At 40.5% G+C, this 18,707-nt stretch overlaps 1 protein-coding gene across 7 annotated transcripts in view; it reads right to left on the bottom strand.

Moving 5' to 3' along the window:
• Positions 1-18,707, bottom strand: part of ARHGAP6 (Rho GTPase activating protein 6) — a 180,179-nt gene that overhangs the window by 30,865 nt on the left and 130,607 nt on the right. For all 7 annotated transcript variants that reach the window (XM_083437441.1, XM_083437440.1, XM_083437442.1 and 4 more), the window contains exon 2: positions 10,433-10,592. In XM_083437441.1, the coding sequence (XP_083293567.1) occupies positions 10,433-10,592 (160 nt within the window). The remainder of the gene's footprint in view (positions 1-10,432; positions 10,593-18,707) is intronic.

Genomic DNA, 18,707 nt, shown 5'->3' with positions numbered 1-18,707 from the left:
GCATATTTCCCAAGGCCTGTTGAATATTATGTCTATTAACTAGGAAATGTGCATAATTACTTCTTCATGGAAGGTGAATATGCATAATGACTAATCGCTATGCACATTAACTGCTCAATTTACATTCTTCTTAACATATGTGTGTGTGTGTGTGTGTGCATGTTAATATGAACATACTATCCCAGTCCTACAAGTGAAATGGACTGGGTGGGGGGGAGACATAGAGACAGAGAAAGAGTGAATACATATTCAAATGTGTAAAGTATCTGTTCACAAAATTAATAAATAATACGTTAGAAGTAACAAGCACATACAACTTTAAGCAGCAAACCTAATCCCCGTGGAATAAGTCACCATTAGCACTCAAGTAAACATGTTTATTATAGCATCTATTGTCACCTAATAATAAGTTTCCACAGTTCTTTAAGATATTGTAAAGGAAGACTTGTGCAGCTCAGTTGACAAGTTTCTTCTTGCATCAGTGCAAGTCAATGGTCGGCTATCACTTCCTGAAGCATTTTTGTAAATTGTCTGCCATAAAACGGTATTTTACTTTCAATACATGTATTAGCACAATTCAGTCACTGAAACTAGGTGCCTGTTTTAACATGTCAGCTAACTTTCTAAAGTGTAGTAGACCTACAGCTTTTTTGTATAGTATACTGGATTAAATAATCCAGTAAATCTTATTGTTCCAATTTTATACTATTGTATAAGACAGTAACAAAGCTACACTAACTTAGATCAAGAGAATATTTAACTGTTTCAGTTTTTAGGTCTGGGCTGTACAACTTAAGACTGCAAGTGGAAGCTAGATGATCAAATGCTATCCATAGGAAACAAACAAACAAACAAACAAACAAACAAACAAACTGAACTTCAAGTGCCAAATATATCCAATGTTTTATTAACGACACACCTCAGATGGTGAAGAATACAAGAGCTGCCATGCAATGTCAGGCAGATGTTCATCAAACCTTAAATTATGAGCCCAACCCATTGTGAACCCGGAAAGTTCAAATGCAGGGCATGGTAGGAAGAATCGTGCCTTTGGGTTGCCCTCAGCATTTGATAAATGAAAGTGCATTTCCTGAGCACAGAGAGATTTCAAGTCTATGGACACAACTGGGATTGAAGCTCATGTTTTCCTCCAAAACCAATAAGGTAGAAAAGGGTTGTGACAAACTCTTTCTCCTCTCACATGCTCACTTTCCACTGCAAACTTCCTCCCTTCCAGTTTAATTCTCCCCCATATGAACAAGAAATCTAGTCTCTAAGGTAAGCTAAGGGAAAGATACTGCCTAGAAAAATAGAAGTCGGTAGTGTAGTAGTTAACAGTGTCCAAGGATGTCTACCACAACTCCAAACAGAGGAGCAAACAGGAGGTTGAGAATCCCAAGTTCTGTAGTTCTGTCCCCAATGACATGGACAAATAGCCATTGGTGAACTTTTCCTTCTCTGATTAGACAAGGAGAGGGCTTAATGCACCAAAACATACCATGGAATATGATCAAGAATGTGCATGCTTTTAACTGATCAAATATTAACTAGGTACAAGCTACTGAAGTTCAGTATTGAAAAACTACGGTACCATAACGTTCCTGTTGCTTGGCAGCCAGGGCTGGCTGCCCACAAGTTTGCTTTTAAAATTCCATCTACTTTCTGCCACTCAATGTTTCAATTCTATATTTTTAAATGCAGAAAAGAGCTTTTCTTCTGGTTGCTTCAATTTAAGAGTTTCTGCTAGCTCCAACAGAATCAACGTTATGTTTGTTGAAAGCAAATGTTATCATTTAATTGAAACGTAATTCCTCCTCTTTGATCCATTTGCACTGACTGGGTTTTATCTGATTGAAAAATTGTACAAATATTCTACACGGCTTCATGTTCTGATAGCAATACAACACAGAAAAATGAATGCTTCTATTGTTCACTGAAATGGTTACTCTTCAAACATAATTCCCCTGTATCTCCTGTTGTTTGCCAATTTGAAATACAGATAAAAGTTATCTAGAACAAGGAATGGCCCAACACATTTTTAGACCAGGCATATAACACAAAAAGGACAGGCTTATTGGGTTTGAAACTGATGCTTCACTCAGTATTGCTGTTACCCCTTCATCATAAATTCATATATAGGCATTTAAATATACACAGTTAACATGAAATCCACAAAACCTTCTTTAATACAGCTGCTTTCCAAAATCACTATGCAATTCCATTCCTAATAAAGATTATTATCCTTATGGAGAACCAGCAGAGAGATACTTAATCTCTGAACTAAAACTCAAAACATCATTATACTAGAAAAAAATATGCAAGGAAACTGGAACACAGAAAACTCTGAGTCTATTAAATAAATTACAAGTTTCTTTTTCTCGGTTTAACAACTAGTGACCTCGTGAAATTGCTATTTCAAATCAATTAAAAGGATTTCTGTTGAATATTAAAATATAATCAAAACTTTGGATGCTGGCTGAAGAGTTACAGGGTTCAGCAGAAGCCTTGCTAAGTGCACAGAATATCATATACACTGTTGATATGTCAGACAGGCAACTGAATGCACCAGCTGAATTCCCTGGCAGCTGAACTAGTCTGTTGGCAAATATAATCCAGCAGAACAGAGCTGAAACAGAGGAGGGTGCTATACTCCAGCCTTCTCGATATGGTGCCCTCCATATATTTTGGACTACAACTCCTATCAGACCATGTTGGTTGGAGCTGATGGGAGATGTGGCCCGAGGCATAAGGATGGCACCATGTCAGGGAAGACTGCTATAAACCTACAGTCTATGCATCCCCATTGATGGTGCAACTTTTACACCAGTCCCGGACTTGGTGGAAGGAATTTTACCGAAACCACCACCCAACCTGAGCACAGGTATAACTCAGCACATCACACATGAACATAAACCCAACACAAGGAGATCATAACTCATATGATAGGGCATGTAGCACTGGGCTCTTTCTCTCTGGCTCTGTATTGTACATACTTAAAAGAGTTGCCAAGGGGAAACTTTGGTGATGGCAAAGGAACCACATTGCACAAAACAGTCTGATGTTATAATGCACACGGGAACTGCAGCACAGTGTTAAAGCCTCTCTGCCTAGAATAAAATTTTCTGTATTGGGGAAATATTAAAGGTAAATAAAAAGAAGAGAAGCACACTTCGTATTTATTTCATATTTTATAAATGAAAATGAAGGGAAATCTAATTCTGAATGGATTTTCTCTTTCCTTTCCAATTTTTCTTTCCGTTCTTTTAATTTCTCAACCAAGGACCTTGGAGGATTTATAGAATGACAGAATGGTAATTCACAAGCACCTCTCAATGAGCTTAAACACAAGGTAAGCATAGCTAAACCTTGCACACATCCTGTGAGAATTTCCTCTCCCCTTTGATGCAAAATGAGTGAAAAAAATATGGAAGAAATCTTCAACACAGTGCTAGCAAGCAAGTATGTGGGAAGAATGGGTGTACACAACCTAGGCTGACAAGTCCTAAATGTAAAAAGTGGCTACGTCAAGAAAAAGACCTGCTATTCTATGCCAATTTAACTCTTTTTCTATGCCATAAAAGTATCAAAACAAGCAAACTATTGACAGGCCATAACCTTCTATGTTTTCCCCAACTCCAGGCTCTGGGATTGAATCACAGATCCTTGGCACAAAGCCATGCTGCTAGAGCCCTACAGCTTTGCTGCACAACATTGGCCCATTTTAGGGAGCCTTTCTCTGCCTTCCAACCCCTAATCCCCATCCCATCATTTTATAATGAGAGGAAGCAATTAATGATAAATATAGCTTAAATTAAATCAGAGGTAAAGTCTCGAAAATGTTTCACAGGGACCAAAACTTTTTTTGCAATTTTCTTAACAATCTTTTTTGGTACTTAGATATGGTGAAATGAAGGGATGCGGGTGGTGCTGTGGGTTAAACCACAGAGCCTAGGACTTGCCGATCCGAAGGTTGGCGATTTGAATCCCCGTGACGGGGTGAGCTCCGGTTGCTCAGTCCCAGCTCCTGCCAACCTAGCAGTTTGAAAGCACGTCAAAGTGCAAGTAGATAAATAGGTACCGCTCCGGTGGGAAGGTAAATGGCGTTTCCGTGCGCTGCTCTAGTTCGCCAGAAGTGGCTTAGTCATGCTGGCCACATGACCCGGAAGCTGTACGCTGGCTCCCTCGGCCAGTAAAGCGAGATGAGCACCACAACCCCAGAGTCGGCCACGACTGGACCTAATGGTCCAGGGTCCCTTTACCTTTACTATGGTGAAGGTGCCTGACAACAAATGATTTATTGCTGTTGCTCTCCAAAACTAAAATAATATCTAAGCATTGGAATCAAGTGGATGGAAATGGGAGTGGAGGGCTGCAGGATCCATTCCACAGCCAAGTGGTATGTTTGGCACTAGGAGCTATTTGGCGAACCTATTATGGACAGGGTTATAGGATTAATCATTAATTTGTGTTCACATATAATCACCATCTGAAACAAATCTTAAAAGATAGTGGTTGAAGGTGTGGTGCATTTCAAAAATGTAGGCACTCTTGTGTGCTTTAGGATGCAAGGTCACTGCATATGATTTCATAGCGTGTCATATCCTGCATGCCAAATTTTCAAAATAATTAGATGTACAAATAATTATGAGATTTTAAAAGTGGATAAATGTGTAATTACTTACAGTTTTGTTCTAGTTTGAGACATTAGGAAATAATGACTAAAGTATTCTTTACCAACCTCAAAAACCAGAATTATTCTCTTAAAAATAAAATTAAACAATAGGATTATGAACTGCTTAATATAAGCCTGAAGAGCTGCAGCAGCCATTGCACGGTACACTGACAGAATATTTCTTGTAACATCGTCAGAATCAGTCCCAATTGCAATGTATAAACAGACAAAAGACAACAGGAAATTCCAAGAGCTTCAGCCAATAAATTCCATTGAGTTTTCCCAGTTAAAGAGTGTGTTTTTTTCAAGTGAACTAACACGAACCTTGGTTGCGCAAGGAATTCATAAATTCCCCACTCCTCAGTCAAAAGGTAAGTTACTCTTCTGCTCCTAACTTTCTTTAGGAAATTATATACCAAGAAATACAACAACTGCAGTATTAAAGCAAGACATTTTTTCCCTAATCTTTCTACCTACTTATTAGTGTAAGTGCAGAAACTCTGCAAAAAATTAAAATAAAACTGCCAATATCATAATGCCAGCCTAGGGTGCAACGGCATTTGGAATACTGTCTACAGTTCTGGTATTCTCACCTGAAAAACAATATTGTAGAATTGAAACAGGTTCAAGAAAAGGGCCACCAAAATGATCAAAGGGATGGAGCGATTCCCCTATGAAGAACGGTTGCAGCGTTTGGGACATTTTAGTTTAGAGAAAAGGCAAGTAAGAAGTTTATAAACTTAAGCACTGTGTGGAGAAAGTAAAGAAAGTTTTTCTCTTTCATAACACTGGAATTTGTGGATGTCGTTGGAAGATTCATGTCAGATCAAAGAGAGTACAGTGGTACCTCGGATTACATACGTTTCAGGTTGCATGCACTTCAGGTTACAGACTCCGCTAACCCAGAAATAGTGCTTCAGGTTAAGAACTTTGCTTCAGGATGAGAACAGAAATCGTGCTCCAGCGGTGCGGCAGCAGCAGGAGGCCCCAACAGCTAAAGTGGTGCTTCAGGTTAAGCACAGTTTCAGGTTAAGAACAGACCTCCGGAACGAATTAAGTACTTAACCAGAGGTACCACTGTCCTTCTTCACATGGTCCTTAGTCAAACTATTGAACTCCTCCCCCAGGAGGCAGTGAAAGCCACCAACTTGTATGGCTTTAAAAGAAGATTAGATAAATTCATGGAGGAGCGAGTGATCAATGGCTACTAGCCATGATGGCTCTGCTCTATATCCACAGCTGAAGGCAGCAATGGTTCAGAATACCAGCTGCTGGAAACCACAGAAGGTAAGAGTGATCTTGTGCTCATGTTCTCCTCCCTGGTTTCCCACAGGCATCTGGTTGGCCACTGTGAGAACAGGATGCTGGACAAGATGGGCCATTGACCTGATTTAGCAGGATCATCCTATGTTCATTCAGATTAGTTAGACCAGGGGTCTGCAACCCGTGGCTCCGGAGCCGCATGTGGCTCTTTTACACCTTTGCCGTGGCTCCGGGGTGGAAACTAGCGAGGGGAGGAGGCGCATTGTGTGCCCCGACACTCCCCACTGTGGCAGGCGCTGTACTGGCTGTGATGTCGCATGGGGGCGGTGCGTGCGTTAGTCACGCACCGTCCCGACGTCACCTTCCCGCCCGCCCACCCGCTACATTGTAAGGGGCATGTACGCTGGTCACTGCATTGAAAGGGAGCATGTACGCTGGTTACTGTTTTGAAGGGGAGTGAAGAACACACACACACAAAAAGGTAACTTGTTAATTTAACATTTATTTCTATGAGGAGGAGTAATTCTGAGGGGTCAAACAAAGAAATAATAAAAAAGTGACAAAAAAGTTATTTATATAATGACGAGTTTTGCGGCTCCCAGTTTTTTTTTTCTTCGGAAACGGGTCCAAGTGGCTCTTTTTGTCTTAAAGGTTGCAGACCCCTGAGTTAGACCATACTTTTAGTCCTATCTTGAGTTCCAGATTCAACATTTAGATAAAAACCTTCCCATAATGACTACACATTTCAAAACGTGATGTTACTTTTATATCATACATTACTTATTTAGGGCATAATATTTTGAGCATATTATATTCTGCAGAGCTACAGAGTTTTAGAGCTCTGCTCTAAATATTTCCCGGTATCTAAAAGAGATGGATGACTGAGTTTAAAAAGCCCCCACGGAAATAAACCATGTTGGGTATTTTCCAGTGACTCTCCAATACTCTATTCTTGGACAGGGTTTTTTTAGTGCATGGTAGCCATCCTAACGCCGGGTCTATCTGGGGTGAGTGGAATATCAAGATCAAAGGGGTATCAATATCCAGTATCAACAATGGGCCAGATAAGAGTGAACAAATTGAAACTTAAAGTCGAAACAAGATAGGTGGTCAGAAGATAGTGAGTTTTCCTTCATATATCCTGCTGCAAATTCATTATTTGCTGCTGCTTTTGTTTTCCTTAAAGTAAAGTTCTCAAGGTTGAAGTTCTCTCTGGTTTGCATATTTCTTAATCTTTCCAAACAAAACTATTCTATAGGAAGGTTACAAAGGTTTATGGATTCCATTCTACGTGAGGATGTTTTGCTTACAAATAAATCATAACCAGATGAAAGTATTTAACATCAAATAAGGAAGATATACTTTGGGGTGGGAGTAAAAATAAGGAAGCAGCAAAAACAAATCCCTCCTAAATCTCCTACATCCAATACTCTTATTAACATTTATAATGCTTATAAGCCTCAGAAGAGTTTCATTTGAATAGTCTCATATTTGAATTTATAGATGGAATCTGGGGGTTGTTTACGATTTATTACATCAGTCCCACACTGAAGCACATACTAACACTTACGTGTGGTTTAAACAGATTTTATATATGTAAATAGTTCTATCAATGTTCAATTGTATTTTAATGATTTTTCTTTGTTTTTAGCGGTTCTTGTTTTTATCTGTAATGACTGTGTACTTGCAGGGATACAACCAGATTAAATAAATCTTAGTCAACTCATTGACTAAATCATATGATTATATCCACCAATTACATTCGCATACGTTTCAAATGGGTATGAAGCTGTAAGTATATTCTCCTAATTTTCAGATGATGCACGTATGTGCAATAGCATAGCAAGTACCATCATAAAAGAGACATCTCCCATTTTATCTCACTTATGAGGCAATGACTCATGTTTGCATTGTTGTGGGCTGTCTATTAGTTCCAAACAGCAAAGGAGCCCTTTAGATAGCCATTTATTTAGCTTCTTTGATGCATGGCCACTTTTGCAAACCAAGAGAGAACTTAAGAGGATTAAGGTCTGGGAGGTGAAACTGCTTTGTTTCTCATTCTAAGTCACTCCAAGATACCAGATAGGCAGTGTTCATTACTATGGAAGAAAAACAAATATAAGCTTTCTGCATTTGACTGTGGGAAGAAGATTCAAATGACTAGGAACCACATGTGGCGGATTTAAGAGACTGCAGAGATCGCTCTTATGGGAACAATCATGTACAACTACCAATGTCACTGCAAAACACATACATGTACACATAGGAACAGGAGGGAGCCACGGCAACAAATAAAAGACTCAAAAGGGGAAAACGAACTTGAAAAAAGGCCCAGCTGTTATTATTTATTTTAGCTCACTGCATATTTTAGAACTTAAGTTCTACCTTTAGAAGCAATCTTGGATCTTCTCACACAAAAGCTGCTGCCTATTGTACCACCATTCCTTGCAATCTCAGTGTCAACCATTGCCATCTGCAGGGCTGCAGCAGCAAAGTGTGAATTGAAGAAGTTGTGTAAAAAGCTCTCTGTGAGAGTTATATTTAAAGTAGCCATCACACTGATTGTTTGAATACATTCTTCCACAAGAAATCAAGTTGTTGCAGAACCCTTTGTTTATCTAATAATGTTTGAGGGCCGATTCAGATATCCTATCTATTCCCTATCTGGTTTACATCTGTGTAGAAAAAATGTGTACTCCTGCCATATAGTGTACATGTCTATTATGCCTTGTATATTTGGGAACTGAGGCACCATATGCTAATTGGTGCTAAAATTTGGAAACATAATCCACGGACATTTACTCTGAACCTTTCCACTTTTGTACAAAAACGCAGATACATTAACACCATCGTAAATGGCTAAATACAAGGGACCAATGGCAAGTAACAACAACAAAAAAGTAAAAACCGTAGTCACACTGAATGAAGATGACAAATAGGTAATTAAACACAACAAAGAGCAATATAAACAGAGGTCCAAAATCCCAACCCCACCCCCTGCCAAAATAAACACAAGGCATAAAGCACATTGCCATTTTTTTCATAGCTGAGCAGTAACATACTGGGCACAAAACCAAACACAGAAGAATAAAGGTTCTGAATGTTAAATTGTTTCTTGCTCCGTTTGGACACAATTTACTCCAAGACTATGCTTTTTATCTATGAAAAGTTCAGCACAGGCCAGTCAATCAAAATTAGTCAACTAGCTAGTCAAGAACAGTAAAAGAAAAGAAAGAAAAGAAAAAGCATTGATAAGTTCAATATTTTATAACAAGGCCCAGAAGCCAGAATGAAAAGGAAGGATTAAACGAAGTGCCCCTTGTTATTGTGAGGATCTTTACATATTTCCAGTTTGCTTGCAGGTTTTGGCAAGCAGTAAAATGATCCATCCAAATCTCCAAAGTGGCAATTTCTTAAATTAGTTTACTTTGGGCATGGCAACTTTAAAGTAGAAGAAGACCATAGAAACTATTGAAATCCATAATGAGGAATATAAATGGTTCTGACTCATAACACAGCTATTCTCTGACCTTTAGAAGATCCTTAAAGCAACATTAGTAGATGCTACGTTTTCCCAAATAAAACTTAATTGCATTATGTTCTCTTGCATCTGAATTGTTCTAGCTTTTCCCAGTTAAAAAGCCTAATGTTTGAATAATGCTGCAGTCTGTAGTATAGATGAGAGATAAGCAGTCCCACTCAATTTTTTCCCTCCCAAGTTCAGTCTGAACAATATGCATAGATAGGCATCTAAACATAAGCAGAGCCCTGTTGGATCAGACAGATATTCTAGTGGCACCAGCATCCTATTTATAGTGGTTAGCCAGTTGCTTTCAATGGGTCCACGGGCAAATAATGTAAATAACAGCTACCCCATTATTATCACTAGTAAAATCCTGTTTGTGGGTTCCCAGGCTCTTCAGCTGCCTTGGTTATTAAAAAAAAAGATAAAAAAGATCACTGCTAAGTACCAGCATTAAGCCAGGCACAGCCTAAAGAAAGCAACATTTTGTAATTTTTCTTCTTCATAAATATTTTGCATATAAGAAGCCCTTGAAAATGAGATTGTTTTTATTATCCTCCCTAGTAAGTCAGACCTAAATATCTAAAAACAACGAATATTTTTAATTCACCAGTTCATATAGCAATTTTAAAGGCTGCTCAGGAGTAGCGCAGAGCCTTTAGGTAATTCTAAAATCAGGGCCATCAGTGAGTACCTAGTTTCCCTCATGGGGGCAGTGGCAAAATATGTGATTGTGTTATCAACAATATTGGTATTTTAACTGTTTGGGGAATACAATCCCTGAAGAGAACATTTATGTAGTATACATTGAGACCGCATTCAACCACTTAAAAACAGCAGCCAAAAACTAATTTCATAGAAAGAATCCCCGCCCCCTTATTATATACTTCAAATGGAAATAACAGTTTGCAATGTACCAGACAGGGCCGACCATTTCAGCACTGTCCTCAGGAGACTTCAGGATCACATCTCACCTTTGGGAATCGTTATCTGACATCCTAGGTCACAGTCCTGCTGCAACTGATAAAAGGCCACTTCCTGTAACCGGGCACGCTCCAATTCAGAAAGACTTTGAACAGGAACAGACTTCAGCCGAACACTGCGCCCTGACATGCTGTTCCAAGTGAAGTCACCCTGCAGGAAATCAAGTGGAAAAGTATGAAGGGTCATATGGATAATCAACAGTTCACTGAGAATGCCACTCAGCCCTTTATCCCATAACTAAACATTTAACTTACGCTTTATTAAACACCCACAGTCACCATGGCACATTCCATAATTTTTCCAGAAGGGAGTTCTAAACTTGTTTTAACATTATTGGTTGCAAAAGGACAGCTATCTGGCTTAACCGGTGACACATACGAAGCCTGTGGAGGGCTCTTTAGTGAACCTCTACCACTGCAATTCCCACCAAGGTTTGTGTCACTTATAATGTACATGACAGTAGCATGTCTTCATTTATTCAAGTTGAAGAACAAGTACTGTATTGGCCCGAATATAAGCCGCACCTTTAAAATTGATGGGGGGGGGGGGGATAGGTAAAGGACCCCTGCCCGTTAGGTCCAGTCGTGACCGACTCTGGGGTTGCGGCGCTCATCTCGCTTTATTGGCCAAGGGAGCCGGCATACAGCTTCCGGGTCATGTGGCCAGCATGACCAAGCCACTTCTGGCGAACCAGAGCAGTGCACGGAAACGCCGTTTACCTTCCCGCCGGAGCGGTACCTATTTATCTACTTGCACTGGTGTGCTTTCGAACTGCTAGGTTGGCAGGAGCAGGGACCGAGCAACGGGAGCTCACCCCGACGTGGGGATTCGAACTGCTGACCTTCCGATCGGCAAGTCCTAGGCTCTGTGGTTTAACCCACAGCGCCGGAAATATCCAAATATAAACTGCTCAAATCCTTGCTGCACCTGGCTGCAAACTGGGGGCGGGGGAGGGGAGAGTTGCGCTGTGTTGCCGACGGCCTTTCCCCTTCCTCACTCTCTCCCTTCCTGGCCTTGGGGTTGAGGACAGGGAAGTACGCACGGGGCAAGCGCTGCTTTTCCGTGCTCCTGGCTGCATACCGTAAGGTCGTGAATATAACCTGCACTTTAGCTTTTCACTGTCGGAATTTGGGGTGGGAAGTGAGGCTTATATTCAGGCCAATACAGTAACTAAACGATGCCTTTTCATTTCTAATTTATTATACATGTAAATGAGTATTCTGAAAATGTGAGGCATGTTACTTATTAAGAGAGCCAAGGATATCAGAACAAGCAATAATAATTTACAATTTAGGGAATGGCCATAGCTTAATGATATAGTATCCACTTTGCATGCAAAAGTTCACAAGTTCAATCCCCATATTGCAAACAGACTTCTGTCTGGAACCTTGAAGAGCTAGACCAGTGATGAAATAAATTTCAAAAGGACTTCATGGATTTTCATGTCACCATATACCAGAATATTTGCAGTGTAGAATATTCAGAAAGCAAAACAAGGCTGAAATCTGTCATGAACTTCCAACCATAAAGAGCTTTCCAATGAAAGCAAAAATCATCCTATGTTTATACTGTTTAATGCAACACATATGTGTAAATCCATAAACATCTTCAAGCAAATGCCACAAACACATAAGCATGAACAATATTTGCATACGTGTTTTGTATGTTTTAAGTCACATTCCACTGAAACTTTAATGAATATCTGGCACGCAGGTTCTAAAGAGTTGCACTTGTCTTCAGTATTATTCAATGTTGTGACACTTAAAATGTCAGGTGTGGTTTGAAAGATATTGTTAAGTTGTGGGTGAACATATCAGACGACACAACGATTCTTCAAACGGCTCTTGTTTATTCACAGGCCAGAACAGAACTGAACTGAAGGGTTCAGCCAGCCTGCTTATATAGAGCTCCACTAGAATGCAACAGTACCCATTTTCTGTAACTATCCAATCACTGAACGTCACTTTTGATCCCTTATTTGCATATGTGGACCTGAACTTTCTACAGTATCCCCCTGCTGGCCCAGGGTGAGAACTTCAGTACATAACAGATATGAATCGTGATTCACTTATGAGCTGATTCAGCAAACCTAAACAAGAGGCATCCTATACATACCTACTTACCTCTGTGTCCTATTCAGTTACGTGGGCCTTACTCCCATATATATTAGTATAGGATTGCAGCCTTAATGTTACAATTTGCGCAGAATGAAATGAAGTAAGGTAGCAACAGACAAAGATTAAGATATCAATAAAAGGAATTTGGACAGGAAATATTAATTACTGCTATTTCTCATTTAAAATTCCTTAGCAATGTTAATAATAAGTAAGGCTAAAGACTAAATTTGTCATCTGGAAGGTAGCTTATTAACTTCTTTTGGAAGTCTGGGCTACTCCTTAATACCGTTTTCAGGATCCAATCCTGAAAACTAACAAGTTCACAGATACGCACAAAAATACAGTTCTAGACAAAGGATCGCAACGGATTTTTTTTTGCCCAGGGAGCAGTAATGGTTCATGTATCCCTGCCACCAGTAGTGCAAAGAAATCTAGCATGTGTTAACTTTGCCACAGTAAATTCTCTCCTAGGCCACTCTAACGTGATGTTAGTGAAGACTATATCTGTCAAAATATTTTTGGAAAATGCTGTGTTATGAACACTGGAATCTCCTGATCTAACTTGAGATGAGCAATAAATGTTTACTTTCAGCTGTCTGCTTTATTTAGAAACTAAATGAATTAAAACAAACCAAAGTAACATAAAACTTTAGACCGTTCACAAGAGGGGCACAAGCTAGTACAATAAGATTCATTATACTAAAAACATTGTGTGCACTAAACATTTGTTCAAGAAGCTCATTTCGTCCCAACACAACTTAATTATGGGGGGAAGTGGAAGGGGAGTTGCCAGTTGTAGATCTTCCTTCCTTTATGGAACATAGGCCTTCCCTCTGATGAATGGAGGAAAGACTCGCTTGGTTACAAGCACTGCCCTCCACCCCCATTCTCAAGGAGAACACAAAGGATCAGTTTAACTAAGCTCTGTGGGAGTAAATGTGCTTTGCAGACAGAAGGTCCCTAGTCAGCACTGGGTATCTCATGAAGCAATGGCTTCATACTGGCATCTTTTAATCCAGCCATAAATAATATTAAGCACAGTTTGTTGATTTGGATGAAACAAGTTATAGTTGGTTTTTTTTAAAGGAAGTGAACATTTCTGAAGGCCTCCTTGGAGCTGGTGCCAGTGAGGTGGGACGTACAGGAGCCTGTTCGTATTGTACTGGACAATGTTTTAACACGATGTCTTCCTATGGTGAGATTTCTTATTGCTAACCTACTGAGTGGGAGGGGTGAGGTGCAGGGGTTTGATAAGAAAATGGAACAACATGCAGAAATTGGTAGGAAATGGATGTAAATGGTACTACTAAATGCATAGAATTTCATTTAAAGATTGAATTGGGAGGCAGTACAGTGGTACCTCTAGATGCGAACAGGATCCATGCCGGAGCCCCGTTCGCATCCTGAAGTGAATGCAACCCGCGTCTGCACGTGTGTGAGTCACGATTTGCCACTTCCACGTATGACGTCATTTTGAGCATCTGTGCATGTGTGAGTGGCGAAACCCAGAAGTAACGTGTTCTGTTACTTCCAGGTTGCTGCGGAGCGTAACCTGAAAACGCTCAGCCTGAAGCATATTTAACCTGAAGTATGACTGTAATGATAAGCTAGATGTCCATTTTAAAGGACTGAATCCATGTTAGTGCCCCCAAGCCTACTGTTCTTGAGTAAGATTCCTAGTCACTGAATACAGATGTCCTGCCTTTGTCAAAAGCCATGGGGTCAATATAATCCACTTAAGCAAGCCTTTCCTGTATTAAGAAACTTGGCAATTACTCAATGACCTTTCACTTTCTCTTGTCTTTCAAATGGCTCATGAACCACTTTGGGATAATTCAGTTGGTTAGAGCATGGTGCTGATAATGCCAAGGTTGCAGGTTCAATCCCCATATGGGACAGCTGTGTGTTCCTGCATTACATGGGGGTTGGACTAGATGATCCTCAGGATCCCTTCCAACTCTACAATTCTATGGTTCTATGTCTGTCTAGTGGAAGACAGGAGTGCCTGGCGTGCTCTGGTCCATGGGGTCACGAAGAGTCGGACACGACTGAACGACTAAACAACAACAACATGTCTGGCTACCCCTTTTCATAAGTTGTGCATAGCATTTCACCATGAGGAACGTTGCCTACTGTCCACGGGGAGGCTAAATTTACATGCATAAGAGAAATACAACTTATGTACTTCAAACATAAATTCAGTATATGTCTGCATCAGATACATACAAGAGTAGCTGAATCATTGTACAGGCTTACATCATAGTAAAGGGGCGGATGTACATAAACCCAGTTGCATTCCAAGAGCATGAAGGAAGTGTGAAAACAGCTTGATATTCAGATTCACTATGAAATAGTTGTGCTTAGTGTATTACTTGCTACAAAATCCATGTAAGACAAAAATCTTCCTGCAATGGAGAAAGTATCAATCTCTTATAATCCAAACATGCTTTCTTACAAAATCAATAGGCACACTATTTATTAATGTTAGCAACAGTTCAGTTTCATATGAAGATTGCTCATGCCATCTGGTGAATAGCACAAATTTCAGAGAGGTGAGGAGGCAAGAAGTTATCAAGTTTTAGACCTACGCAAGGATGGCCAGCCCCTGATGGCACAAAACCTGCTCCGATCTTCTGATACCCTCTGCACCCATCCTAGTTTACAAAGTTTCAAATCCAGTTATTTGCATGAAAATAATTAAGGGTGGAAAAATGCGAGAAGATGCCTTACATGGTATGTGCACAGGATGCATGCAATATGAAGGGGAAGAAATCCCTAACATGTAAGGTACTTATTGAAGAAGCTAGTACCTCCTTAAATATTAAAATGGTGTGTGGGATGCAATGTGGAGGAGAGTGACATTGAAATCAGTTTCAGAAAGCATCCAAGAAGCAACCTTAAAAACAATCCATAGGTGGCACTGGACTCTGCTTAAATTAAAACACCATAAATCCAAATATTTCTGTTGGAGATGTTGTGGAGAGGGGAGGGGTTATTTCTTTGGTGGGAATATTGTTTTGTGAAAACTTACTGGGATGGAGTTCTTTCCCAAACTATAGGCTATTATAAAACAACACCCCCTCCCCAATTCGACCTCTGGCATTACTTAATATCAGTAGACTGGGTGGTCCTGAGATCCATAAGGAACATGTTTCCTGTGTTACTGGTAGCAGCATGCTTAGAGTTGGCCAACCAATGGAAAACATCCAAATTCACCACAGCAGGGTGCTTAGATAAAATTTGGTCTCTGAAAGTCTGATGTATTGATACCGCATACTTAGGGGGGGGGGCAGATAAATCTGATAGTATCTGAGGGCACTTTTTGTTTTATGTGAATAGAAATGTGAATATCCGATGTCAACCATTGACTCAAATTGCTCTATGGAGAGGATATATGTACGTTCCGGCCTCTTATTAACCCTCCCTAAAGTTCATGCTTAAATTGATGCAAGATTCACAACATATCCTCTTTGTTGTATATAGATTCTATGCCTATTATTTTGAACTCTAATGACTCCTGTTTTGTATCCTTTGTGTGTCTTGTTACCATTATAATCCAATTAAACTATTTTTTAAAAAATCATGCCATGTAGACAAACAATGAATGTAGCAAGGTGAAATAAGTAACCCAGAAAATTCAAATAAAACAAACAGTATCCTAATTTCTGAGGCTTGTTTTAACTATAGCAGACCTCTGAAAAGAAAATACAGTGGTACCTCAGGTTAAGTACTTAATTCGTTCTGGAGGTCCATACTTAACCTGAAACTGTTCTTAACCTGAAGCACCACTTTAGCTAATGGGGCCTCCTGCTGCTGCCGCGCCGCCGGAGCCCGATTTCTGTTCTCATCCTGAAGCAAAGTTCTTAACCTGAAGCACTATTTCTGGGTTAGCGGAGTTTGTAACCTGAAGTGTATGTAACCTGAAGCATATGTAACCTGAGATACCACTGTAGTCACAGCCTCAGTTTTGAAAGCATTGGTATCTTTATGACTCTACAATGCTTGACTTTAGCTGACTATATTGTTCATCTCTGGACAAGAGATGTCTAAAGTTATAGAAGACATCATGTTACTTATTAAATATACACTGGAGGAGTATACCCCACAATACATCCACTTATGTTTACAAATGCAATTAAAATCAAGTATCATGCAAGCATTTTAACTCCAGTCTGCCATTCTAAATCAAATCAGCAATGGTCTAAATCTAGACTATGTCAACAACTTCCAGGCATACCACAGATAAATGCAGGGACCATTTCAGTGGACTGTCACCTACTATCAGGGAGCTCAAATCCAGCAGCAACCCATTCCCCACCCCCACAGCTGTCCCAGCCTGGAACCTATACTATGTCAACAGCTGCCAAGAGTCAGATTGCATAACTCAGGTGGTAGAGCATGAGGGGTTGTGGGTTCAAGCCCCACATTGGGCAAATGATTCTTGAATTGCAGTGGGTTGGACTAGATGACCCTTGTGGTCCCTTCCAACTCTACAGTCTTATGATTCTATGAGAAAAGCCACGCCTAAGATGCATATGTGCTGGAGTGTAATTGCTATACAGTGGACGCTCGGGTTGTGAAGTGATCTGTGCGGCAATTTAGCACTTCTGTGCATGCGCGACTGCCGAAACCCGGAAGTAACCCGTTGTGGTACCTCTGGGTTTCGGTGGTCTGCAACCCGAAAAAACACAACCTGAAGCAGCTGTAACCCGAGGTATAATAATAATAATAATTTATTTCTACCCTGCCCATCTGACTGGGTTTCCCCAGCCACTCTGGGTGGCTTCCATAGAAACCAAAAATACACTAAAATATCACACATTAAAAACTTCCCTGAACAGGGCTGCCTTAAGATGTCTTCTGAATGCCAGGTAGTTATTTATCTCTTTGACATCTGATGGGAGGGCGTTCCACAGGGCGGGCGCCACTACCAAGAAGGCCCTCTGCCTGGTTCCCTGTTGCTTTGCTTCTCGCAATGAGGGAACCGCCAGAAGGCCCTCGGTGCTGGACCTCAGTGTCCGGGCAGAACGATGGGGATGGAGATGCTCCTTCAGGTATACTGGGCCGAGGTCGTTTAGGGCTTTAAAGGTCAGCACCAACACTTTGAATTGTGCTCAGAAACGTACTGGGAGCCAATGTAGGTCTTTCAAGACCGGTATTATGTGGTCTTGGCGGCCGCCCCCAGTCACCAGTCTAGCTGCCGCATTGTGGATGGTATGACTGTATACCACTTTGAAAGCAAATCTTTACTAAATAGCAGGGGGCAAAATATAACCAATGAAACAATTGAGGAATCGGAATACTTTTGACCTACTGGTAATTGTATAAGTGGCCAGCATTAAATGGGAATAGCACAGATGCACACATTTGTTTTTTCCCCTGGTCTCAAGATACACTTTAACCTTATTCCCATCCTTCTTTCCACATGTTGAGAGCCCTGTTGGCCCTGCCAACCTCCAAAGGTGTTCACCCCAACCTTTGTGAGTTTAGCAGAAGGTTAAATCAGGCCTCTCCATGCATACAGCTTGTAGACTCTTCGACATGATCAGGAGCCCCTCAATAAGAGGGATTCTGAATGTGTGGAATCTATGCGCCTACAGCTATAGGCACATAGAAGCTCTATGCTCACCCTTTGCTAAATGTTCAAAGGAACAGGGCCAGGAAGGGGGATCCTACTCCCTCCGCCCCTGCATTCAGTCAACATGTAGAATGGGGAGCAAAAAGAGGGATGTAGTTTTTCTTGGGAATTAGACACACATATACTTAACAGCTCCCTTTAGACTTATCAGTTACTTGCCAGGGTTTAAGAATGTACATGTTGCATTTTATACAGTCATTAGACCAACATGAAAGCATTTCTCCCAATGACTGTCTTTCATTCCTTTCCCATGTCAGAGCTCTCGGACTCTCTTTAGAAAAGTGTCACACGCGATTAGGACAGATCAAGTGGAAGCCCTTTGCAATCTTCAATCGTTGGTGCGCTGAAATTCAAATGGTGCCCTTTAGTTTCATTCTTTGTGTTAAGCAGCGCATTTATTTTGGACAGGGAGAAGGGAAAAAATAGCCATAAAATTTCCCACTGTTATGAAAAACAGAAACAATTGCTAGAGTTACGAGATACTCTTGAGACTGAGCCAAAAGATGACCG

The sequence above is a fragment of the Podarcis tiliguerta genome (assembly GCF_965153285.1).
Source record: "Podarcis tiliguerta genome assembly, chromosome: 4".
Classification (NCBI taxonomy): domain Eukaryota; kingdom Metazoa; phylum Chordata; class Lepidosauria; order Squamata; family Lacertidae; genus Podarcis; species Podarcis tiliguerta.
Note: the sequence above shows the minus strand (reverse complement) of the source record. Positions and strands in the feature narration are given on the sequence as shown.